The sequence below is a fragment of the Equus asinus genome, chromosome 21, assembly GCF_041296235.1.
Source record: "Equus asinus isolate D_3611 breed Donkey chromosome 21, EquAss-T2T_v2, whole genome shotgun sequence".
NCBI classification, from domain to species: domain Eukaryota; kingdom Metazoa; phylum Chordata; class Mammalia; order Perissodactyla; family Equidae; genus Equus; species Equus asinus.
In genome coordinates this window covers 31,745,576-31,771,685 of record NC_091810.1, presented here as the reverse complement: position 1 = coordinate 31,771,685, position 26,110 = coordinate 31,745,576, and the positions used below count along the sequence as shown (strand labels likewise).

Below are 26,110 nucleotides of genomic sequence, written 5' to 3'. Positions count from 1 at the left end.
GGTGCTTCTGATAGGAATATAGATTTGGGAACCGTTGGTGAGGATCCTAGTGAGACATGTGAAGACTGGGTAGATACTTTCCAAATTGAATGGAGGAGGCAGTTCATGGGTCAGGAGAATACTGGGCACACGATAAGCCCTCAAATGTTAACTGTCATGGAACTGGTGAGCAGAAATGTGAGTTTACTGAAAAAAGCAATGGCTATCAAAAGAAAAGATATAGGAAAACGGCATGCTTTGGGAGCAATAAAACATTTGATACCCAAATAAAATAAGAATTCTGACTGTGATAAAACAGTGGTTCTGCTTTTCTTCAGCTGAGTTTTGGACAAGATAACAAGTAAAACCTCTTATCTCTTCTCTAACCTGTTTGACATAGTGATTGAATTTTTTCCTTCGAAAAAGATTCTGAGGCCCAAATTTAGTATCCTAAGAAAAATTTGGCTGTCCCTTGGATGGTTGATAGATTTAAGTTCCATTTTAGTTAAGGTCATCCTTGAAAAGGTCAGTAAGAATTCTGATGACTCTAGTTGATTTGCTGGAATTTGGGGCAAGGAATGGTAATTAAGATTTGAAATGCATTAGAGTACATGTAATATTATTATTCTGCATTCAGCGTTTCACTCTAAAATATTATTTTTCCTTTTCCTCCGCTGCCATTTCTTAGTTTGTGTTTAAATTTAGGGTTTGTATATGTGTGTGTGCGCATCTGTATATACATATGTAATGCACTTAGGGTACTCATTTGGATAGCACAAATGTGCACAGGAGACTTGCTTACACATTATAGATTAATTCATTTTAAAGATATTTGTTCAACATCAGCCATGGACTATTTATTCCACGAGGTTCTAGTGATGGTAAGCAATGGTAACAATGGTAAACCAAACAGACATGGTTCCTGCCACTCAGAAGACATTTGTTGAATAATTGAGTGACTGCTTGAGAACTAGTATTTTAGTATTGGGGAAAAGTATGTAACGTTTCAGAAATTTTGTAGATGGTGTCAGATATGCACATTTAAGTCAAGCTTTGATCCATTTGCTGCTGGGTATTTCATTGCTGTGTCCAAGAAGATTCTCCGAGAATGCTGGTGTAATAGAGTTTTCTAAAGTACCATGGATAAGTTGAACACATGCCTTTTAAATGTAATTTTATTTAAACACTCATATAAATGGTCAATGGATAGCTTTCTTGGGGTTATGGATTGTGCTGGATAAAAAGTCAAGCAATGTCATTGGCCGAACATGCCGGGGGAGCATTTGGCATTATATTGTATCCCCTGCTGGAATGGCTGGAATTGATACCATTGGTTTCATGTTCAACATTTGAGAGCCAACGGAGGGTACAGATTTTCCCTGTGTGTAAGCATGTAATAAATCAGGGTTTCAGTTCTACAGCTTACCCGGGTACCTTGTAACTTAATGCAGTTTCAAATAATGCCCAAGGTGGGAGAGAGTCCGGCTCAGTCTTTTAAAAAATAATCCCTTAAAGGTCCTGATATGGTAATTTCCTACCCTCTCTGTTTTCCTTGATCTTCCAATGTCTGTGTGTTTGCTTTCACTCTGTCCTATTTGCCTTGGTTCTTTAGATCAGTCAGTGTGAATCCAGGATAACAGCCCTACCCACAGTCATAATCATAAGAGCTATTTTTTAATTGAGAGCTTACTACGTGTCAGAGACTATGCCAAACACGTTATGTATATTATCTCCTTTGATTCTAACAATAGCCTATGGGATAGCTACTTATCATTTCCTCTTTCTCAGGTGAAGAAACTGGGGCGCAGAAAATTTAGTAAATTTGCACAAGGTCACAGAATTAGTAAGTGGTGGGATTTGAACCTGAGTAGGTTGACACCAGGATCTGTGTTCTTGATTTTTATGCGCTACTGTGCTAGAGGCAGGAGAAGAGAGGTGGGGGAGGTTAGTAAAAGGAATAGTGTAGTGTCTTAGTCATCTGTTTACCCCAGTACCCAGCACAATACCCAGTGTGTAGAAAGTGCTCAATAACTGTTGTTAATAAATGCAATTATTGCATCAGCACCTGGATTCCCCACCTCACTCCTATTTATTAGTTTTTAGTTTTACTAGTACTCTATCCACTTTTCTCCAGTTATCTCCATTCTTGCTCCTTCTCTCTGCTCTGCCCACCCCTCCCCCACCCCCCCAACCAATGAGCTATCATCACCTCCTACCAGGACCATTGCAGTAGCCAATCTTGCCCCTCCTCCAATTGGTTCTCAATATAGTAGCCAGAGGGACCTTTCCAAAAACTCAAATCTGATCCCATCACTCCCCTGCTTACAACCTCTCAATGGTTTCCTGTTCATCTTGGAACAAAATCAGGTACCCTTCCCTGGCCTACCAGATCCTGCACGGTCTGGTCCTGCTCACTGCTTTGGTCTCACAGATGCCATGCTTTTCCCTCCCTCTCTGTCCTCCAGCCACAATGGATCTTCATTCTAACTCCCCACCTCAGGGTTTTGCATTTGTTGTTACCACTGCTCAGAAGGCTCTTCTTCCATCCCTCCCCAGGTACCCCCCCACCGCTCCCCCGACTCAGCTCTCAGCCAGAGGTCCCTGCCTAAGGGAAGCCTTCTCTGACCTTTACATTTTAAGCTTTTCCAGTTCCCTGTAGCAGTTATCACCTGTATCATTATTTATTTGTGTGATTATTTAATATGTGTGTCCCCCTAGACTGTAAACTCCAAGAGTTTACACAGTGCCCGGGACATAGTAGGTGTTCCATAAATATTTATTAAACAAAAGGATGAAAGATGAACAAAGAATACAGAGAGGCAGAAATAGCTTGTCTGAAACTTCTGGCTGGGTATTTCCTCTTATTAAAGGGAAATTTAAAAAGATAATTTCATTACATTATGGAATTCAAGTTTGATTGTGGCTTATAGAGATTGCATTGTTTTCCAGCCATTTACTTCGGAGACAAACTCTGAGGCACAGAGAGGTGAAGTAACTTGCCCAGCGTACACAACTAATCAATGTCAGATGTCTTTGTTCTGACCTTTGAATTGTGTGTTGGGAGAAACGTACATCTTTTCCTAACTGCAGGGCCTCTTGGTGTGCTGAGTCTGTAGGAGCTGCATCAATATTTGATAATATTGATGTTGTCATGTCAGAATCTTAAAATGTCTTTCGAGAACATGTATTGTTGTTTTTTTCCTTCTTGTATACCAGTGTGTTCAGAATTTAATTGGAGAAGAATACACAGATGTATGGCCTAAAGATGTGTTTGTCCCAAAAGGTAGTGCCCACAATGAGAAGCAGCTTGTGTTTGACTCCTGCCAGGACTGGGCAAGAACAGGCTTCCTTATATTCTAGGGGTCTGAGGGTAAGGAATGCTGTCCTGACCTCTAGCCTGTCAGCAGAGCATGTTCAATTATCAAGCTCCAGTTCCAGAAATGCCTGTGCACGGATGCAAAGCAGCTAGAGGTGTGTGATGAGCTGATGCCCGAGATCTCCCCAACTGAGAAGGGGCACGAGCAATCCCACAACTCTGCTAGATCCCATGACTCTATTAAGTGTTAAAAATTCACCGGTATGTGAAATTACCTCTCCTTTCAAGTTCTCTAATAACACGCAGCGGCTGCAAGCCTCAACCGGTACCTGCGCTCGGGAAGGCTAAGTCAGCATCCCGAGTCGGTGCTAGCCCGGCTGCCGGGTTGGATTTCTGGCTGTGCCTGGGTCCTTGCATAGCCCCCTTTGCAGTGTGAGGCAGCATTTTTGTCCTGCAGGTACAGTAGGTACTGGATTAAACAGGTCTGCTGTTGCAGACAGACAGCAGGCACCGTTCTAGCACGAGCTGTGTTTGGATTGGAGTTTCCAGGGCCTTATCAGGAGCCACCCCTAGTGACACAGCCAGAGCCAGAACTAAGTTTGACTTTCACTCTTCGCCAAGGGCTTGCAGAACACCTTAAAGGAAAAAAGATGGAGGCGCTTAGAGTTCAGATGTTCATGCCTTGCTCCTTTGAAAGCTTGTATCTGTAAGTGAAGTTTTATTCTGGAAATAATCCTGGGACTACTTAACAGGAGCGATTGTGTTTTTTTTTAAGGGGGAGGACAGAGAAAGGGAAGGTTTTATTGGGAGTTAAAAATACTGGAACTGTTACTTTGCGACCGTGGCTTTAATCAGCTTCAGCTGTAACCTCTAGTAGGTGGCTATGACAAGGAGAACAACTAATGGGGGGGGATCAAAATGCTAGCCCATTTTCTTTGCCTTCCCGTTGAGAATTGAATGTTGGTCTCAAATTAATAATGCCAAAAAAAAATATGACTGGTTTGAAAAATCTGAGTTAGAACGGAGTGTGATGTATGATTACAAGGTACACTGCAGCCCAGCTTTGTCATGAATAAAAGAGGATTTCTTCAGGAAAACGAGTGTACTTAACTAGTAACATTTGTCAAAACTGTCCCATTGCAAACACTGGATTTTTGGTTTCTCCTCCCCCCCTCCCCCCCCCCACGATGTAATAGTAACAGTTGCATTAATAAACATCTCATTTGCATTTCTGTATATTGATTTTTTTTCTCTTTGAGAGGAAAAGAAAACATGCAAACATCAGAATCATCTGCATATAAATGTAGAACAAATTTGAAATTGGCAATTTCAAAGAAATGCTGAAAAGGAGAAATATTACATAGATGGTAGCTCCCCCCACTGCCTTTAACATTTACTTTCAACGTTAAGTGATAAGATTTGAAAACAATACATAAGCCGTGTCCCTCAGTGAATAGGCATTCAAGCAAATCAACTTATGCAAAAGCCACCTCTGGAGCTTAATAATTATTTACTGAACGTTCCTGGGTCATGAGAGAGGTTCTGATTAAGTCAGAAAAGCATTATGTTCAGCAGCTTGTGAAGGTGTGTTTAAAGACAGCAAGAAAGATGGAAAAATACTAAATGTAGCAGAACTATTTTAAGAATTTGATTCTTAAAAAGACTCAAATTCCCACAAATTTGTGTGGTTAAAGTTCATAAAGTTCATCTTTAATAGGTCTTATAGGAGCTTTTAAAATGATTTCTAATTTCTTGTGCTATTTTTGCTGTATTGAATTTGCTTTTATAGATAGTTTTTCATTCTGTATGTCATTAAAACAGTTTAATTACTCATCTCTCTAAAATGATAGAGCATTTTATGAACAAAAGTATATAGTTATGTATTTAAAATGTCATTATGTTAGAGAAGTTATAAATTTCTTCTTTGTAAATCAAATAATAGGGAGATGGTGACTGCTGTTTGTGACTCATACCCCACAAGAATGTCCTCTGTAACTTACTAATTTCTTTTAAATATTAATATTAAGCAAATTAATGGATGGCACGAACGGATAAAACATGCCATTCTGATGCAGCGTAAGGACAGTAGTGATGTCCCCCTTGAATTGACACCTAAATTAATTCTCAATTTCAGTTCTTTTTGCTTAATTGATTTTGAATTTATTTATTTATTTTTCTCGGTAACCAAAATACTCACCATAGGAGCATGCTTCCCTTATAAACTCTCAGAGTGAAATTCTTACCACACGTCTTTGATGAAACTGATGCTCTGGGCTCTTGCCCATTCACTTCTTTGTGCCTGTTCTTTTAGGGAGGGGGCATGCTGTGAATTGTTTCTTTTATGTTTTCCTCTAAGAAAGCGAAGAAACACCATAGCAGAAGGCAACATTCTAAATGTTTTGACTTCCTACAAAATAATTGTGAGTTTTCACTAGTTTTGAGGTATTAAGATGCTCAGAGGATACCAGTTCAGGAATTGAAACATAGTGTAGAAGAATTCCTTGCCTATCTTTTACTTATTGTCTACATGGTGTGCCGGCCACCATTCTAAGTATCCTACCTGTATTAACACATTTAATCCTCTCATTTAATTGCTCTCATAATTGCTCTGACAAAGGTCCTTTTTTCTACCTCCATACTGCAGATGAGAAAATTGAGGCTTGGGCAGGTCAAAAATCCTGCCCAAGTCATATAGCTGAGAAATGATAGAGCCGGCATTTCAACCTAGGTCTTCTGGCTCCAGGGCTTATGCTGTTCCTAGCTATGTTCTATGGATTTTCATTTAAGATACTGAATGAATTGATGTTTCTTCCTCTACCTTTTTTTTTTTTTTTTGAGGAAGATTAGCCCTGAGCTAACATCTGCTGCCAGTCCTCCTCTTTTTGCCGAGGAAGGCTGGCCCTGAGCTAACATCCGTGCCCGTCCTCCTCTACTTTATATGTGGGACGCCTACCACAGCATGGTGTGCCAAGCGGTGCCATGTCTGCACCCGGGATCCAAACTGGCGAACCCCGGGCCACCAAAGCGGAACATGTGCACGTAACCGCTGTGCCACGGGGCCAGTGCCCTTCCTCTACCTTTTTATTGATGGGTTCTCCAATGCCCAGATTTCTGAACTACCCAAAGTCTAACTCGTTTAAGCTTTCAAGGGGCCATGATTAGTCCAATGCCACAGTATTTGTCTATCAAATGTATTTCCTTGTGTTCAGTTCACTGTTGATTATAAGGCAACTATTTAGGAGAGGAGCAAACTCTATTAGATAAGACTATAAAATTATAAGATCTATTCTGACTTGACGAGTCTTAAAATGTGGAGGGAAAGTTCATTAGAATTAAGGAAATACAGTAGGTCTCTAGAACTGAGATTTCCTTGGAAGAATGTGTTTTCTGTTACTGGATGATTCAAGCAAATGGTTTGACCAAAGGTCTTCCAACACTAAGGTTCTAGTATTGTCTGATTTTATGAGGGAGGGTGTTTCTTAGGATAGAGACACCAAATTTACCCACTGAACAGATATTTATTTATCCTACTATGTGCCAAGTATTCTTCTAGGTGCTTGGAAATCTTTATGTGAATAAAACATATAAAAATCCCTCTCCTCATGGAGATGGCCCCATCAGGTCATGAAGGACCAAGAACATTCCAGCTTCATCCTTAAGTTTGGGCTTTATCCTTCTGGTCCAAATGGCTACTAGAACTCCAACCATTACAGCCAAATTTCAGGAGACATGATGGCAGAAGGTTCAAAGAAGGATATCTCTTTAAGGATAATTCCTGGAAGTACCTCATGACATTTCTGCTTACATCTCATTGGCAAAACTTGGGCATGAAGGCAACCTAGCTCCTGGAAAGCTGGGAAATATTGTAAGTGGCAATGTACCAACCAAAACAAGGAAGAAATAGGAGAGTGGATACTGGATTGTTTGAGTTGTAGACCTTAGGTTGAAACTTTGACAATTTTTTTTCAGATTAACTGATATTTTCTAAAATGTCACAGAAACCATCAAACTGGCTTAAGCAAAAATGGAGATTGGTTGGCCCTTGTAAATCAATGTCCAACATCCAGGGTTGTCAAGGGTTCAGGGATGGTTTGATCCAGATGCTTAATGCCATCCAAGTACCGACTCCTTCTTTGTTTTTCCTTCTTCTCAGTCCTTTGTTCCATCTTCCAGTTTACATTTACTATTTCATCTACTTTGGCTTTTTTTTCCACATAGGCCCTGGAAGTCCCAGATTTACATCCTACCATCTTTTTAAACCTTAATATAAAGAGAATTCTTTTACCCCAATAGTTCTAGTCAAAGGCATGGGGCTGACTCTTATTGGACCATCTTGGCGAACAAGCCCGCTCAGTGGATATGCTCTTCAAGCCTGGGGTATGTTACAAACTGAAAGTGAGGAAGCTGGTTCTTCAAAGTGAAATCAGAGTACTTTCCCAAAGAAGTGGGACAGGATGCTGGGCAGGCATAAATAGCATGTGATCACAGTAAATCATTATTACTATTTGTAAGGCTGCCCCCTAAACCGTGACAAGGCACCCATTCACTGCTCCTAAGACCGTAATTCGTACTTTTGTCTTGATTTCCAGACAGCATTGCAAACTTTGCATCTTGGTATATATGTCCTGGACATGCAGTGATTGTTAAGTGATGGCAGTCTAAGGCTTTGAATCTTCTCTGGCCTGTTATGATGTTGTTCAGATGAGTAGACAGAGCATTCTCTGTGCCTGGGGCAATTATTTGAGTAAGGATAGTAGGACTTTCTGTCTTTAAAAAAGATCCTTCCAATTACTTTCACACTCATGTCTGAATTCTGTCATTAGCTTGTCATAGTTTTGGATAAACAAAGTTCTTCCTTTTAAGGTACTTTAGGTGGGGTGTCATGTCATGCCACGTGAGTTACGCACACCTCGTAGGGAGTGAGTTTTTCAGAGCCTTTCAAAACGTGGCAGCTAGACGTGAACAGGATTCCGTACTTGGACAGAGTAAAGAAGAATTCTAGACTGTGCTCTAGGGGGGAAGCTTGATATGAGAGAGAGAAAGCTGGAGTGTGGGGCACCTCAAATTTATCTGCTTTGTAACTTTTTGATGGTCTGGCTGTCAGAGGCAATTTCCTGAAGAGAACTGAATGTTAAGAGTGTGCCAGCCCCTTGTGGTATCTGTGGAAAATGGAAATCAGTCGTGGTCATAAAATGAGTAAATGGCATCCTCATATCCTTGGTTGAAAATATCTTTTAGTAAGAGATTGACATTCTCCTTAGTTGGAGTCTATAGAAATGAGAAACTCTTTGGGAGTGGTGAGAATAACCAACTTCAAATCACATCTGATGATGAAAATTGCCTGGAAGAACATTGGTCGTATATTACAGAGATCTCTTAAACATTTTTGGTCATCCCTCCTAGGTGAAGAATTTTTTTTTTAAGCAAACTCTCTCAGCGTATTTGTATTTTTATTTATAAAGTATATACATGTGCCATTATACTCATATTACATTATACGTGTACAAAAATAGAAAATAAAAATGATGGATAAAATATATATAAAGTAACATTCTAATGTTTTCTTCCTACACCACAGGGTATCATTTTTTTGTGCCCTCTTTTGAAGAATATTGATATATTGGGAGTCTCATTAGTGTTCTCTTTGCTTTTGATCTAATCAGTTATCGAGATTACTCTTACTGGTACCTGCTAAAGGTCTAGCTTAAAGAATATTAATCCTGAATAGATATGGAGAGTCCTCAATTTTTACTAACCGGTTGGGGTCTAGGTGTTGACAAGTAAAGATTTCAGATTTTAACTTATTTATAATTGGTGGCTATAATTTTTAGAATGTTTTCCTCCTTTTGTACAATGAGAGGCACAGAGCTCCAGAGGACAGGAGTACTGTCCACTTTGGACACCATGACATCCCTCATGTCTAGCAGAACCTGGCCTTTGGAAAGCATTCAAATATTTGTTGAAGGGAAGGAGAGGAGAAAGACAAGCTGCCTTCGCAAGCCTTTTTATTTTCTCTGTGCCAGAAACCTAGAGTAGTTATTGTCTGAGCTGGTAATGTTACCAGAAAAAGCTGGAATTTTGGCAGGTTTTCATTTTTTTCCTTGACCACTAAAGCCCAAGGTTGGTGATGACAGAAGTCCAGAAGATCCCAGTTTTTGAAGCCAAACTGTGAAATCTTTTCCTTTCACATTTACGTGAGTTTTACTCTCAGCTAGTTTAAGTACAAGTGACAATATATTTTCTTATTGGTACTTGCTTCCACTATACATGGTGACAACGTCATCCTTACACTTACAAAGTGATTGCTTTGGAAGGACTGGAAAGACAAAGATAATGAAAGTGCTGAGCATTCTGAAATATTAGATACCCAGACTCTCATTTAAAATATAAATCCATTGACCAACTCTTATTTCAGTGACTTGTGTACGTGGAAGCACTTTCAAAAGACTCTTGAGAATTTTTTGCTAGCAGAACAAACTGGTTGGGGCAATTTCTGTAGATTCAGCCTATCAGTTCCTTTTACTTATGATAAGGTAGTTGAGTTTTAACCATGACGATCCATTGGCAGTCTCTGGACAGATGTGTTTGTTTGTTTGGTTTCTTAGCCCATTTTTCAGGAGTGAGTAGTCCTTCGTGTTACGTTCCATTCGCCATGTTGAATTCAGCGTCAGAAGGACTCTTCAGAACTCACGTCAGGCTTACTGGATGGAGGTGGGGAATGGAATGTGTTTTTTCTCCAACACGGAAGAAAGTGTTCTTGTCTAAGAATGAGAGATGTGGGTTCATGTCCCAGCTCTCCTACTAAATAGATGGGTGATCTTGGGTGTTTCCCTATTAGTTTTCAAACATGGCCAGGCATCAGAATCAGCCGCAGAATTTTTGTAGACACATTGATTCCTGGGCCTTACCTAAACTGAAATGAGAATTTCCAGGGATGGAGGCTGAGCATTTTGATTTTAGACAGAGCCAGCTGATCATGTGGAAGCCCCTGTAGCTTGACCTATCCACGACATAGCTTTCTCACCTGTACGTGAGGTTAATATTGCCTTTCTGTGTCTCCACTGTGTATGTGAACATCAGCCATTCTGCTTTTTAAGACATAATTACATTATACCCCAGTGCAGCCAAATGCTAGGCTTTGAGTTCTATCAACTGAATGATTATAATGAAGGTTAATTTTTCCTGCAGAAAAATGCTAGAATTTTTACTTTATTTCATGAGAGAATTGCAGGATAAATCATCTTCTCTCTCCACTCTGCAAAATTTTGTCAAGTTCTCTGAATTAAATCGGATTGCCTAAACCTTAAAAGACAGATCTACTATGGTCCAAACTTGCATATAGGCTTAGAAGAAATTGCCTCCTTGCATCAAAAAAGAAGTGTCATATTCATGGTTTAATTTTTTTTTTTTACTACTAATTTTGAACTATGTTTTGTTTTACTGGACTGTGTTCCAGTCATTGTGCTAATAAGCTTTTTACATCGATTACAGTTTTTAACCCTCATCACAATGCTGAGAGGCAGATGTATTAAACACTCTTTATAAATAAGGAAAACCAAAGCTCAGACAGATTGACTAACTTGGCCACGGTCACAGGTTAGTAGCTGACAGACCTGGACTTTGCCTACGGAATTGAAGAGAGGAAATGCAGGAAAAAGTTTAACAGCTCCTTTAAGCTAGAGACTGTTTCAACTGACCACTGGATTCCTGCCTTGGAGGGCTATGATGTGGAGACCACAGGCTGCTGCATAAAGTCTAGGAAAGGGACACTGGCATCACTGTCAAAGGTGAGGGGTGGTCAGGCAGCTATTGCGGTATTGGATTTAATGGAATTTCTGATCTATTTTAGATGTTCGCTGAAAGCAGTGGAATAAACTATTTGAATTTAGGAATATACCAGGTAATTCAGAGCACATGTCCACATACCTCAACCATCACAGAGAAGGGAGCAGCTTTGAAGGTTAAAAGTAAATCCAGCCATCGAGGTAGGAACTCAGGTCACATTTAGTGGCTGCCTCTTGTCCATGTTCCAGCTGCTGTGCTGAGCACTTTAATTTAGCTAATATTAGCTCCCTCAGTTGCTGCAGTACATTTGGGAGGTGGGTTTTGGAGAGGTTCAGAGAGGCTGAATGGCTCGTTAAAGATCATGCTGCTCGGCAGTGAATGAGCTAGAACTGGTGTCCAACTGGTGGCGGTCCTCCTTGAGTCGCCAGTGGGCATTCCCCAGTTCTCAGGGACTCTGTGTGTCTGGCTTCAGTGATTCGGCTAAGTGCCAGCGAAGGTTTACCTCTTCTGCACTTGGCTTTCAAAGGGTGATTTCTTACAGTGAGATGTACTCCTTCCTACGTAGAACTAGGTAAGAGTCAGGTAATCTAGATAATTGACTTAATTTTAAGGCATCTCAGAAAAATTATGTGACTGTGGCTTTAAACTCTATGAGATTAGAAACCAGGTATTCCCAGCACCTGACACAGAGGAAACACTCAATAACGATTTGTTGAATAAATGACCTTTACATAATCTGATTAAAAGGAATCAGACTCATGGAATTAGGATTATCTAACGCAGATTGGGCTTTATCGGTCCTGGATGAATTCAGTTAGTTTTTAAAATTAAATGCTTTTGGACAACTCTCCTTGCTTATCATTAGTGGCTTCAGCATCAGATCCTCATTTTAAAAATGAGCTTTGTAGCCACCTATAATGTTCTCACATAAATCTTGATTTTGAGTTTCAATCATTATGCTTGTGGGTCCTGCTTACATTTTGAAGTGTTGATAGCTTCATTTTGGTCTGTAAGGTGATAATTGCAGCTTCAATTATTTCTAAGAGAAAGATTTTTAAAAGATCGAGAGGAAAGCTGAGAATCTGGGAGTCGTCTTTAAAAACATGGAAATATCCCACAGGGAGTGTGTGCAGTGGGGTGACTCCACTCTTCCTTGCATGGGTTTTTTTTTTTTTGAGAAGATTTATTAGAATAATATCAATTAGTTGAACTCTGCTAGATTTTCTTTGGTGAGGTTTCCGTTTATTTATACAGGTCTACTGTGTAAATACGTATTTTTTTGATAGGCTATTTCAGTCAATGTTTTAAATGATATTGTTGTTGACTTTAAAGTCTGAAGCCTTAGTGTGGTTGATAACGAGTAATTTTAATTTAAGATGTCTCAAGAATGCTTTACTGTTAATTGAAAGGATTTTTTCCCCCAGTATCACAGCCAATGGCTTGTCTTGAGCAGCTAATTAGTGCGATTATTCCACAGCTGCATTTGCTACAGCACAAAGGTTTGCTCCTGTTTTTATCAAAAGGATCAGTCTCTCTGGGAATGTTTTAACCTGACAGGCTTTGAATAGTAAGACCGTTTATTTATTTATTTAGTTTTAAATAGTGCACCCCCCCGACCCCCCTTTCTTTTCTTCGTTTAGGAAAGTATATTTGAATTTTGAACACATACTCCAAAGTGGGAAAATACATTTTCTTTTGATGCTCTTTTAGTAGAACCTTCCAGGTGAATAGATTATTTTGAGTAATGGCTGGGTCCTTTTATTGCGTGATTGAGCACATGATATTAAAATAGTAAGCGGGGTATTCACATTGTTCCACCTGTGTGAGGCTGTAGGAAACTATAAAGGAAAAAGGGTTTAAGTCTTCTGGAATGTTGCAGACTTCCAAGAGAACCAGCGTGGTGGATACAGTCACCCCTTTCCCACCCTGCTGTCAAAATACTGTCTGTGACGGATCCAGTCTCCTTTCTTCTAGCCAAGTGGTGACTTTGATTGCTCAAATCATTTCTTTGTGTTCTTAAATTAGTTTAAGGTAGTGGCATATGTTCTGCCACTGAAAAAAATGTTATGGTTTATTATAGTTTAGGGGGAAAAACTAAAGAAAAAGAAATTTACCTGTAATTCCACTCCCTTTCTGGCAGCTATGATCACCTTTATATAGTGCCCGCTAGTCAGGTGTGTTTGTGTCCATACACTTTTGAATCCTACTTTTAAATTCACTCTTATTACATGCATTTCCTACTTTGCTCTCCGGACTTGTGCAATGAAAAAAGTAGTATGTTATCAAATTCATGTATTATAATTTACTTTTTTTAACCTATTTTATGCTTAAATCTTTTTAATGGTTTTATTTTTTTCCCCGGCTTTATTGAGATATAATTGACAGAAATTGTATATATTTAAGGTGTATAATGTGATCTGATACATGTATATGTTGTGATACATGTGTACATCGTGAAATGATTGCAGTCAAGCTAATTAACACATCCATCACCTCACATAGTTACCATTTATTTTCTTTTTTGTGGTGAGAACACTTATCTGCTCTCTTAGCAGATTTCAAGTATATAATACAGTATTATTAACTATAGTCGCCATGCTGTACATCAGATTTCCAGAACTTATTCATCTTGTAACTAAAAGTTTGTATCCTTTGATCAACTTCTCCCCTCATAATTCACTTAACCTTTCTTATGTAGGGAGCAAATTTAGGTGACTTAGAATATTTTTCAATTTGTAAATATCTTTTAATGTCAGGTTTTCCACACTTTAAATTATTTTCTTAGAAAAATTGTCCATTAATGAAATTTCTGAATGAAACTGTATGAACAATTTTACAGCTTTTTGATAATACTGTTTTCTTTAAGGATTATAATAATACAGACCAGCAATGGCTCAGAGTAACATTGCCATTATACTTTTTCTTGTTGTGAACATTTTTTTTTGAAATATTGGATCGTACCTTCAATAGCATTTTGTAGATGTTTTTCTGAGTTTATTATACTGTGGTTTTTATTGACAACAATAAATGTATATATACCATTTTTGATGGCTGTATAGTATTACATTATGTGAGCCTATCACAATTTACTGAACCAATTTCCTGTCGTGAGTAATAGGTAAGCTGCTAGTATAATTTTTATTATGTAGTTTCTGGAACTGTGTGAGGTGACACGTGAACATTTTTTCATCCTTTGGCATGTTTTGTTACCTGCAGAGTTTGAAGGTTCCTGTCTTTAAGGAGTTCCTAAGGATGGTCAGTGGTTTAAAGGCTGTATCTTGCCTTTTGTAAGAAGGTCAAGACAATACTGGGGTTTAGACTCAGGGAAGGAAGCACCAGGTGCAGACACTTCTCCTGAAGAGTGACTTAGGAGGGAATATTTTCTCAAATGTTACTTTTTTTCTGTTTTCAGGTGTAAAGGTTTTGTACTCTTGGCCCTAAAAAGAGATCTTTTAGAAAATTGTATTGCTGGAAATAAACAATTAGAATTTCTAGATAATGATAATAATAATAGTAACAGTGACCATTTATTGAGGCAAACTATATGGCGTTCATTGTACCAGGGGATTTTTTCCACATTATTTTATTTAATCCTCAAAAGTTCCTTAGAGGTAGGGCTTTAAAATGTAAATGATGCAACAGACATTTTAAAAAAGACACCTTCCACTTTGTTTAATGGGTGGGAGGGGTAGAAAACTCTTGTTATCCTCTTTTCCCAATATGGTAACTAAAGCAGAGAGAAGTTTGGTAACTTGTTGATGTCATAGACCTGGCAAGATACGCATCGAAACCCAGATTTAGGAAAATTAGGAAGTCTTTTCTTCTTAACTTACAGCTACTGTCTGTGCATTTTAAATAATTTTGGGTAGAGTAAGTACCAAAACCGTTAGAAGTAGGCCTCATGGGAAACTCGCAGAGTGCTTGTAGGAGAGGGCATGCCAAGATGAATCAGAAGAAAAGACAGTACAAAGAAAACCAGGCGGAGAAGAATTGGGTTGTCAAACCAGCTTGTCTTCTGCCCCCTTTCCCAAAGACTAAGGTCGAGTTCAGTGTTAACATTCTGGTCCAAATGCTTCTTTCCTTAATGATTTTTACTTCCTGCATTTTCGAAAAATTTCCTCATGACAGAGTTCACCTTTTCTTTAAACTATTCTGTGTTGGTAAACATTTTAGACATCTTCAAGGAATTTAGATACCCTGTAGAAGTAGTTATTTGGTTAGATTCAGTTATACAAAAGCAAATCAAGCAATTTATTTTTAAATGTGGAAATCTGAGTGCCATTAAGACTCATTGCTTCTTGGCACTTCATATGGCGGCACTATATTTGGTGGTGATGAGTAGTATGTGATATAAAATGTCAAAAAAAAATTAAGCCGTATGATAAAAATGCCTAGATGCAATCAAGCGGACTTATTTTAATTCAACTACTAATGACTTAAATCCTGTCACCTCCTGATTTTCAATTATGTAGAGTACTATTCTGCAACTTTGATTATATTTGCACAGGCTCATTTCATAGTTTGGTGCACTTTAGGATACCCCAAAATGCAAACGAGGAGTCTCATTAGGAAACTAAATGTTATGTGCTTTTTGGTTTTCCCACAGCAGTTCCGAGGAGCATCCTGGGGCCTCCAAGCCTCCGATAAGCTCCTCAAGTATGACATCGCGCATCTTGCTACGCCAGCAACTCATGCGTGAGCAGATGCAGGAGCAGGAGCGCAGGGAGCAGCAGCAGAAGCTGCAGGCGGCCCAGTTCATGCAACAGAGAGTGCCCGTGAGTCAGACACCAGCCATAAACGTCAGCGTGCCCACCACCCTTCCGTCTGCCACCCAGGTGCCGATGGAAGTCCTTAAGGTATGTATGTCACTCTTGTTGGTTGGGCCAAACTCTCTTCCCCAACATTTTCTGTTATCTAGGTGTTTTATTTATCTGAATGTGTATTCGGTTATATTGACCCATCTGAATCATATTTGTAAATGCCAACTTTATTGATTTCTACATGACTTTGTATTTTAAAAGAAGGTTGCAAGGTAACTGTAAATTTAATAGTAACCCTCACTAAATGGGGGAAGAACGTTGATGTTCCATGAGAAATCGCAGGTAGGAATAGGTGTTGTCTTGATGTCTTTCCATCTTTCTTTGGGAAAGTTTCAAAATGTACAAGTTATCTGAAGGGAGCCTCTGCTCATAACTTGTATATATATTTTCCTCAATAGTTTCCATGGACATTTTTAATTTTTTTCTTTATTTAGTATATAATCTTGGCTCTGGAATCTGACTCTTTTAGAAACTCTCTTCAGATATAAAACTGTACGTAGAGGAGTTTCCAAGACTTGAATAACCAGTCTGCGTAATCCTTTAACTGAAGTGAGTTGTCTGTTTTGGGTCTCTTTGATTTCTTGCTAGAGTAGAAACTGCAGGAGCTTGTTAGCATCATTCTATCAGGGACATATAGCCTCCTAATTACTAGGGAAAATTGTAACAAGTCTAAGAATAGAATTCCATCTCATACGTGTGTCCTCCACATCACATGGGGAGACACTCCTTGTTTAAAGATAAACATTCCAACTCTTAAATGTGGCTGATGTAAAGGGAGTTAAAACGAAAGCAGGGGAATTTCCTTACTTTAAAATTTTTTTTTTAACCCATTCACCTAATTGATTCATTCTGAAGAGTCCCAAGTGTTACTGTTCATTAAACAATGTCGCTGGTGATTCATTCCTGGTCTTTGCATTCATTCATGTGCTTGGAAAAAACATCTCCCACTATTTACAGTTTACTAATGAAGCAAATAGAGGGGCTGATGTGTTATAATTGGGAAGCAATGTACGATCTTTACCAGGACGTAAGAAAGAGATTCTTTAAAAACAAATCTAAAGTCAGTTGTTTTTTATTTGCAAAGACTTCCAAAATATAGTGATGAAATAGTGAAACTCTTTCATAGAGAAACCAACTGTAATTCTGTTAGGGCAAAAAAGCTCCAAGAGGTTTAGCATAAAGTTTTCCTCTAATGTGATTGAAATTCTGGATCTTGCCACTTAAATTAATGGATATTTTATTCTTCCCCCACTCCTCTCAAGTAAAGGCAAAGCTTTCTCTTGGGACTAGATTATACATTAAATCTTTCTGTTTGCTTGGGTGAAAATTGACCATCACTAAGTTTCTATTTATTTAAGATTTAAGGTTTAAGTTGTCTGGTGTTCACATGAATTGTTTTGTCTATACCTTAGATTATTTAAAGTTATGTGAATTAAATAATAATAAAGTGTGGAGAAATATGTCTGTTTTATTCACCTTAATAGTCTACTTTTTTAATCTGAGGGACAAATTTTAGAAGAGATGACATGGAGTTTTGCTAGTAGTGGTTTATAGTACTTGATATTATATTGAATATAATAATTAAAAGGAATATTGCTATTAAGGCGGTTACATCCAATGGTGGGAAAATTACCCAAATGCAAATTATTGAAACATCATTTCCATATCATCCTAAAAATGGACATCATTCCCAATTGTTTTTATTACTTAAAATATGTTATTTTGGAAATGGTTAAAATTAAAATCTAAGCTAAATGGTTTGAATAATGTACCCATTTTTCCTCATATGTTGCTGTGTCCTGGTAACGCTGGCTTGAGCTTCAGTCCTCAATTTAGGTATGCCAGAAAAATGTCCGAAGTTAAAGCACAAAGAAGTTATTAGAACTGGGAGACCTAATCTAACTAAAAATGAGCAATAGGTAAATTTATATTTCATGCTGAATGTAGTTGATCTCTATTTAACTTGTGTGTATGAAAGTAGTGAAGTATGTCGTAGAAATGAGAAGAAAAAATGGTTAGCGCCTCAGTGTGGATTGGTTTGATAGCTATTTAGATAGATTTTAGCGCCCTTAAGTGAAAGACTAAATAAAAATATATGATTTCCTATAAGATAACATTCTAAGAAATTCAAGTGACACTTTTAAGGAGAGGATCATATAAGTGATTGCTTCAGATACTTAAAGACTTGGTACTTTATAAAATAGTTTATATATTTTCAAAAGTTTTATGTATGAAAATATTTTTGTGAAATATTAGTATAGAAAGATAAGAAAGAAATGTGGTCCTTTTTTCTTTTCCCTTTTATAGTTTGTAAGTCATAAGCATAATTTTATAAAGTAAATGGTTAGTAACAAAAATAGTAAATTTGCTTAATTTTGGACCATTTTTCTGTAACTGCGTTTTTAAGGAATGGGTAATACCGAGTGTGTTAATCGCGTGCATTATGATACAAATTGTATCGAGTAAGTATTTTCTCATAGTGTAGCCTGAGTAAATTCTTCATTTAAGTTTTAAAGATTTAAACTATGAAAACAGAACATACCTGCTTCTCAGTGGAGGTAGGTATACGATCAGACGTGCTAGCATGTGCTAGAGAATCCTGGTTAAATCTTTCCATCTCCCACTGGTTTGCAAGAACTTGATCAGAGATGACATGCACAAATTTAAGTTACCAACATTGTACTATCAGTGGGCTGAATGACTGATTTTGAAAAGCTAAATTAGAGTTTTCAGATTAATCCTTTTCTTTGGCAGAGTTATGCTTAAAATCTGAAGCTTTATAAAGCATGTTTAAAAATTGTTGACTGCTTCTGGTAAACTTAGTACTAGTCTGTGGAATTTATACTAGGGGTTGGAAATTAATTACTTATTCCTCATGTGGTCAGTGTTCAGTCTATAAATTCATGAAGCTTTGCAAGATTGGCCTCTGGTTTCTATACTGACTCAATTAATTTATGGCTCTATTCCTGTTATTGATTTTTATGTTAGATGACATGGAATGATGTCTTATGGCTATATATTTAAAAATAAATATATTTATTGCTATATATTTAGAGGTGTCCTCTAGGATTCCAAAGAATATCCTTATTCAATTGGGTATTGTAATTTAAGGATGCTTCTTTACCATAAATTAAACAATACTTGGAATATATTGCCTAGTGCATTTTCACGGTAGTGAACACATCCTGTATTTCAAATTGTGAATTAATAAAAAAAAGTCATTAAGAACCATTAATGGAAGCAGTTTCTTCTACAGGTAGGTTTTGCTGACATGCAAGTCATACAGACCTGAGGTTGGATATTTGATCTGGCTTCTTTCACACAGAAGCAGAGGAACCAGGGACAGACCTTGTGGGCACATGTCAGGTCTCATAGCTAAAGAAGCATCACGTGCCAACCACTGTGTTATCGTCTGCACACCGTGAAGCATCCGTTTTCACTGTCTCAGCTCTCTAACACTAATTGATTAGAGGAGCACCTGGTTGCTCTGCTCTTGGCCTGGCAAGTTCATCAAAATTTCTCTTCCCACTCCCCCCCGCAACGTGGACTCTGCCAGTTTAGAGCTTGAAAACATTAATTTATAGTTTGCAAACATTTCTGTATTCAGAAATTTGTAGGGAATTGCCAAGGGTTTCCCTCTCTACTTCCTCCTTTTCCTTCCTTTCACCTTGGAATTTGAAAATTTTAAAACAAGGTGTTCTCTCTGGAATAGATTGTACATTGAATTTTTCTGTTCTGCTTAGGAGAAAAGCTATGTGAATTTAAGGGAAAAATTTTTCTTGATAACTTTAAGATATTTTAAGTAGTTTGAAGGAATTTATTTTTTACTTTTTCCTTTTTTCCAAGCCATCCCAGATAATCCAAAGAGTTGGGCAGATTGCTGTAGAATTAGAAATGATGCTTGCTGTTCATCAGATACAGAAACACATTTTGCCAGGGCCCTCTACATTGTCAGCTGAATTTACTTTGGCTTTATCTAGTGGTTCTCATAAATGTGGCATATCGTTTGGATAGTGATTCGAGTGAGTTGGGATGGAAGTCCTGCTTCCTTGACCCCCTGTTCTACATCCAACATTCCTTGAGTTTTCGCTAGTAAGGGAAATGGTGGCTGACTGAATTGCTAGGCTTTCTCTGTAAATTATGAAATCTACCTGGTGTAGACTTTTCAAGGTGTGGCTTATTCTTTAGGTATAATACAGAAACACAGAAAAGGGTGTGTGGAGTTACAAGTGGGTTGGTGGGTCATGGATTAGCAGAAGCGTCTACTCCCATTCCCAACCATGCATTTAGATTTTGTTCCTAATTCATTTAGCTGGGCATACAGAACCTTATTAGCATCATGGTGGCTGCAAGAAGCAGGAACAGATGCAGCATGTCTCAGAGTGGCTTCCCTTGGTCCCTTATTAGGGGATCTCTTGCTAGAGGCGCTGTCCTCATAAGAAAGGACATCTGAGAATTCCTCTAATACCATAGCCTGTGGGCCATCATATATGGTGTTCTGCCATGGGCCATCATATACTTTTGTCACCAGTCAGTGTGACTTACACCAACATTCTGTGAGCCTTGATTTCAGGACTGTTTATAAACTTCAGTATCCTTGTTTTTGAGTCAAACTCAGTGTCTGCAAGGTCTTCAGGGAGACAAAGAGACTCAGTTTCCAGGTTCCACAAACAGCTCTTCATCCTCCCAGACCTTGTTTCCCTAAAGGGTCTTTGAATCTCCTGGTCTTATCACTTGGACGTGTTCAGTGTCACAGATAAGGTAATTTAAGTAATTTTCTCTTTAAAACTCATTTTTGTTGATTTTTAAAAAATAGTATTATTTATTGTAAGACTATATATATATTTTTTGTGAGGAAGATTGGCCCTGAGCTAACATCTGTTGCCAATCTTCCTCTGTTTTATGTGGGATGCCGCTGCCACCTGGCTTGATGAGTTGTGCTAGGTCTGTGCCTGGGATCTGAACCTGTGAACCCTGGCCACCAAAACGGGGCACATGAACTTAACCACTATGCCACTGGGCCAACTCCCTACTGACTTTTTAAAAAATTACGGGCCACACTTGTTAACTTGGAACTGATTTAAACAGTGCTGAAGAAGGATCCAACCAGAGCCTCTCTCTCCACCTCTTCCCTCCATCGAGCTCCCGGAGGGAGTCGCTGCTAACAGTTGGGGCTGCAGCCTTTCTGACTTCTGCAGCTTTCCAGCCCTACAGTTGCCTTTGGTGGGAGTGAGGGCTGAAGAAATACACTAGGCATTTTTGATCAGGTGCACATAAACCCTGTCTTTCTCTTTGTTCACATTTGCAAATGGAACAAAAGAAATAGAATTTCTTCTCCTTCTGGGTTGTCTCTACTTTTTGAGACTATTACTTGATACTCTGCTCTTCGTTAAGCAGAATGGGGACTTCTGACTCTGTATGTGGAAAGCACTTAGATCATCCCGAGGGTACGGGTGTGCACCAGCTTGCATTGGCACTGACTCGTGGCCCTTTTGCTTCCCAGGCTGCTTTACGAACTCCCGTGGGTGAGGATTTAGTAGTCTCAGGGCTGGTGCAAGAAGGTACTCCATAGAGTTGTCTTACCTTGGTGAAATCAAACTTAACCCAGGCTAACTAGGGCAAGAATCTCAGTAAATGCATATTGATTAATTTTAGACGTTGTTTTTAGTGTCTAGTAACTAGTAAGGAAATGCTGGCTGAAGAAAGTCATCTTTGCTTAGATTTTTAGGGCTTGTCCACTTGAAAGGGCAGACCCACGGGGAGCAGCTATCTAAAACAAAGTATTCAACCTTGACACAGCTAAGCCTATGATTAATTCCACTTTCCTGAAAACATTGAAACATCAGCTCTAATCACATGTTCACTTCGTAATATTGGCACAAAATGGAAAGGATTTCTCCCCCTGTGACCACAAGGCCATTTTTATGGGTGGTTTCACGTCCTCAGGTTGTGGATGGGGCAGCTGTGCTCAGTGGACACCTGAACCATGCAGATTTAGGAGGGACACCTTGTCTTCAGGCACAGGGAGCTCTGTCATCTTCTCTATGAGCTATTTTGTGATCACTGAAGTCCTCTTGTGGATTTCCGTGAGGGGGCACCTGCTCAGCTGCTTGTTTTGGGCTGTTAAAGGAAGCCATGTTGATAGGTGCAGTCTCCTTTCATTTACACACTTCTCGTAATTCTGTACTACTGGAGGTTAGGGTAGCATCTTAAAGAGAATATTAAGGTCTGGGGCCTAGGAGTGAGGGCTGAAAATTGGAGTGGGCCTTTTTTATCTGGCTCTGAATGGTAATTTCTTTTGCATGTGATGTGACCTGTAGAGTATGTATCCTCAACAGGGGTGATATTGCCCCCTAAGGGGGCAAAAATTGGTTCTTGGAGAGCAAAAAGCCGTATCTACGATGTTACAATGGTTTGTGAGTTGCTAAAGGGCCATAGTATACAAACAGATGCACAGTATATATGCCTGTTAAAATTTCATGGGGATAGGGAGGTGGGAGAGGCAGTTAGGAAAAAAAAAAAAGTCTGAAAAGGCTCCTTAGGGGAGTTATGATGTAAAAAAGGTTGAGAAACATTCCTGTAGTGTACTCAGCATCTTTCTCAACTCCTCTCTTTGTGTTGTGTTTAGAGAACACTTATCGAGGCTCTTATAGGTGTGACTCCTACATTCCAGCTAGTCTGTACGTCCCTTGGAGAACTGTTAGAATAGCAGTCATGGTTAGCTATGGGCAATTATTGTTAGCATCCCCATTTCACAGATGTAGGACCTGAGGCAAAGGGGTTATGTAGCTCACCCAAAGTCGCTGAAGCAAATGATAGTCAGGATTTGAACCCACTCAGTTGGACTCCATGGCACAGATTTCTTAACCATTGATGGTGATATGTCTCCTAGAGGGAATGACCTGAGAAACTTTAGGAGAGAGAGGTAGCAATGTTGTGTCTCTCAACTGACATGGTAGCCTGGGGCCTGTAGCAAATGTTTATTACAGAGCTTCAGGTCATAGCTTAAAATTTTTATAGGAATTACTTGTGTAAATGTAGTTCTGCCTGAAGTCACTTGGAGAAGGAAAGGCAGTGATTGCATGGACATTACCTATTGGCTGTATTGGGTGAGAGGCTGAACATTTTGTATCTGTTATCTCACTTATCCCTCTAGCAGCCCTATGGGATAGGTAGGATAAGTCCCATCTTCCAGATGAGGAAACTGAGGCATAGAGAGATTGTACTGTGGTCACACAGTTAGGCTCCACACCCTACCGTCTCTGCCTATAAGCACACACCCTGCTATGTCCTGTGTTTTCTACAGAGCTCAAGGATGTATTCTAAATATTTCTAAAGAATCACCAGAAACAACATATGTTAGAGCAAAGTGGGAGGTCAAAGAGAGGAGTCTCACAGGCTTCACGGAAGGATCCATGATCTTAAGCATTTGGAATTAGTAAAGGCCATCCATATTGAATAATTACAGTGTCCCCATGCGTCTCCACCATATGCCAGATGAAAGAGCTAGGTGTGTTCTTACTGTATAAAAAGACCACCTGGCCACGTTGAGCATGATGGTAATTTATGGTTGGGTCATAGTCATCATTATTGATCAAAAAACACTATAGTGAACGTCTCTGTAACAACATCCAAAAAGGATAACTCAAGATCGCTTATGTTTCAAAGATCCTGTTGGCCCAGGCTATCATAATTCATATGCTTTATATTCTATATATTTTAATAATACATCTGTGTTGTTTTCAGTGATTTCTGAAATACTCAATTTGATAGACTCACACACATCTTTTCGTATGAATTCTCTCCTGAAATTACGATTTGTTTATAGTCTTGTTCCCCTGCCTCCCTACAGTATTATAGGTTTTGCTCTATTCTGGCACTTAAAACTGCAACTTCAGTTCTGGTTGTTTTTCTCTTTGCTTTTAAGTGAATAACATCAACTGTAATAAATCTTATATTACTATGTGAAAAGGTCGGTCATGAGTCTTCTTCACGAACTTAAACCCAACAGTTAAAGGAAGGACTTGGATTTGAAAGAACACTGATGGACTACCTTCCATAGGTATGCTCTTAAACAGTCGAGATTGTGGATACGTGTAAGCAAAATCTAATTTTAACATTGCCCTACTAAAATAAAGGGTGGGATCTGTGTTTGAAAGTATGTAAATCAGGACGGCGGCTTTGCTCAAGGTTATAGCTGCAATCTGTGCTAGAATATTGGCTCTTGCCCTGAATATGCCTCTTTTTATTGACATCTTTGAGTATCAGACTGAACTTTAAGGAAAATTTAGCTCCTGACGATACACTAGTCTTTGAGACCTTGTTTATAAAGTTAGATGTTTTTGCGTATTAATTTATAACCGTGTGAAAATGAGATGAATCAGAATTGGAGCATATGAAGCAGATGAAGTAGGAGGCTTTTAGAGAGTGGTCCTAGGAAAAGAATTGTTTAATCTCTTTTAGAAAATAGAGAATGCCCTAGAAAAGGGTCTAGATGAAACTATACTAAACTGTTTCTACTAGTGACCTTTGGGATGGGTTTTGGGATTGGAAGTGGTGGTGGTCAGAGGCTTTATTTCTTCTTTTTACTAGGAGAGCATATGCATATATTCTTAGTGTTATGGTGAGCATCTCTTAATGCGTTTTATTTAGGATTCTTGGCAAATATTTTTTCACCTACAACTTTTTGAGGAGCACAGTTCTTCTGTCAGTGAGTTTACTAGATTATGCATGTTATGTAACCCTAGTGGTCTTTCCTAGGAAAGATACCAAGGTGTAAGGGTCCCAAAAATTAAAAATGAATAAAAGGATTTGAATCACCAGGTTGTGAATAATGTTAAAAAGTAGTTAAGAGGCCCAACATGAAAAGCAAAATTCAGATTTCTATTACCTTACCACTAGGCATAGCTTTGTCATAATCTCCCCTGTTGGCCCTGAGTTTTGTATAATTAAAATTTAGGAGCTAGAAATTTTGTTGAGACTTAATTAGAAGCGACAAACCAGAGACATTCCTGCTGGTTAGGAAAGGCTTAAGAAATTCTTATTGGCTAAATTACAAATATGTAACATTTTTTCTGAACACTGCATGGTAGTTCAGGCTGCCTAAAGGTGACAAGATTAGCTCTGTTTTTCTAGTGAAGTAGTAAAAATTAGATTAATAAGTACCAGGCAAAGAACCTTTTCTTTTTTTCGAAAGAAATCTTACCTTGAGTACTTCTGGCTGTGGAGAGCGGTGCCTTAATTAGCCACATGTTCTTTTTACCTCCTGGGAAATAAGTATGGGATAAAATTGGGGATCAAGACGTAGACGCACATTGACTTAGCACACGCCGCTAAGTAATTCATCAAGGAATGTTGGTAATTAGTCCTGCCTCTTTCAACTCTTGGCTTATTTCATAAAACCGGTTGATTTAAAATAATGCCTGCTGATTTATTACCAACACGTTTCAAGACTGAGACTTGGCTCTTAAACAAAAGCAATATTGTGCAGCGATGGAAACGTGCCCTCTTGTTTTTGTGTTTTTACAAATTCTGAAGGGCCATCTATAGCCCCCTATTAACTTTGTTGTGTTTTCTTTTACTCCATTCAGTATTTTACTGGGCTTTCTTTTGTCTCTTGGTGAAGAGAAAGGGGGAGCAAATTAGGAAAAAAAAAAAATTCCAGGCTCTTGGAGGTTTTGGATGTGAGGTGCTTGTCAAAGTGTGTTGGTTCACTGTGGTTTGATGGAATTTAATTTGAATCCTTCGTCTGGTAAGACAGGCTGGAGTAATGGCCTTTCGTCCTCCTGCATTGTTAAGTGTTTGGTGATATTTATGACAGCCAGGTTAATCTTAAAAGATGGAATTTATGAGGAGCAAAGAACCTTGTGACTTTCGTCTCACAGCCTTGGTATCCAAACACTGCAGTAAATTATTATTTGGATGCCAAATTCCCATTAATACCAAGTGATGTGCTTCGTTATGCTTTGAGATGCAACCAGAATCAGCATCCCTGTTGAAAATCTAGGATTAGATTAGATGAAACAAAATTGGAGCATATGAAGCAGATAAAAGTAGGCTCCAATACTTAACGGGGTGAGCTTGGGCACGTTTCCTGTTCTCTTTGGACCTCAGTGTCCTCATCTGTGAAATGGAGGTAATAGCACCTGCTCTGAAGAGTCTTTTTGAAGATTAAATGAGATAATTCACCTGAAGTAGTACTGCCCAATAC

General features: G+C 38.7%; 1 protein-coding gene across 20 annotated transcripts in view; it reads left to right on the top strand.

Annotated features, from left to right (window-relative positions):
* Window positions 1-26,110, top strand: part of MITF (melanocyte inducing transcription factor) — a 210,070-nt gene that overhangs the window by 109,919 nt on the left and 74,041 nt on the right. For 13 of the 20 annotated variants that reach the window (XM_014836094.3, XM_070492249.1, XM_070492250.1 and 10 more), the window contains one exon: window positions 15,687-15,936. In XM_014836094.3, the coding sequence (XP_014691580.2) occupies window positions 15,687-15,936 (250 nt within the window). Of the gene's footprint in view, window positions 1-3,650; window positions 4,002-15,686; window positions 15,937-26,110 lie in introns of those variants that run through there. The other 7 variants (XM_070492251.1, XM_044754341.2, XM_044754340.2 and 4 more) reach the window with 5 other exon arrangements.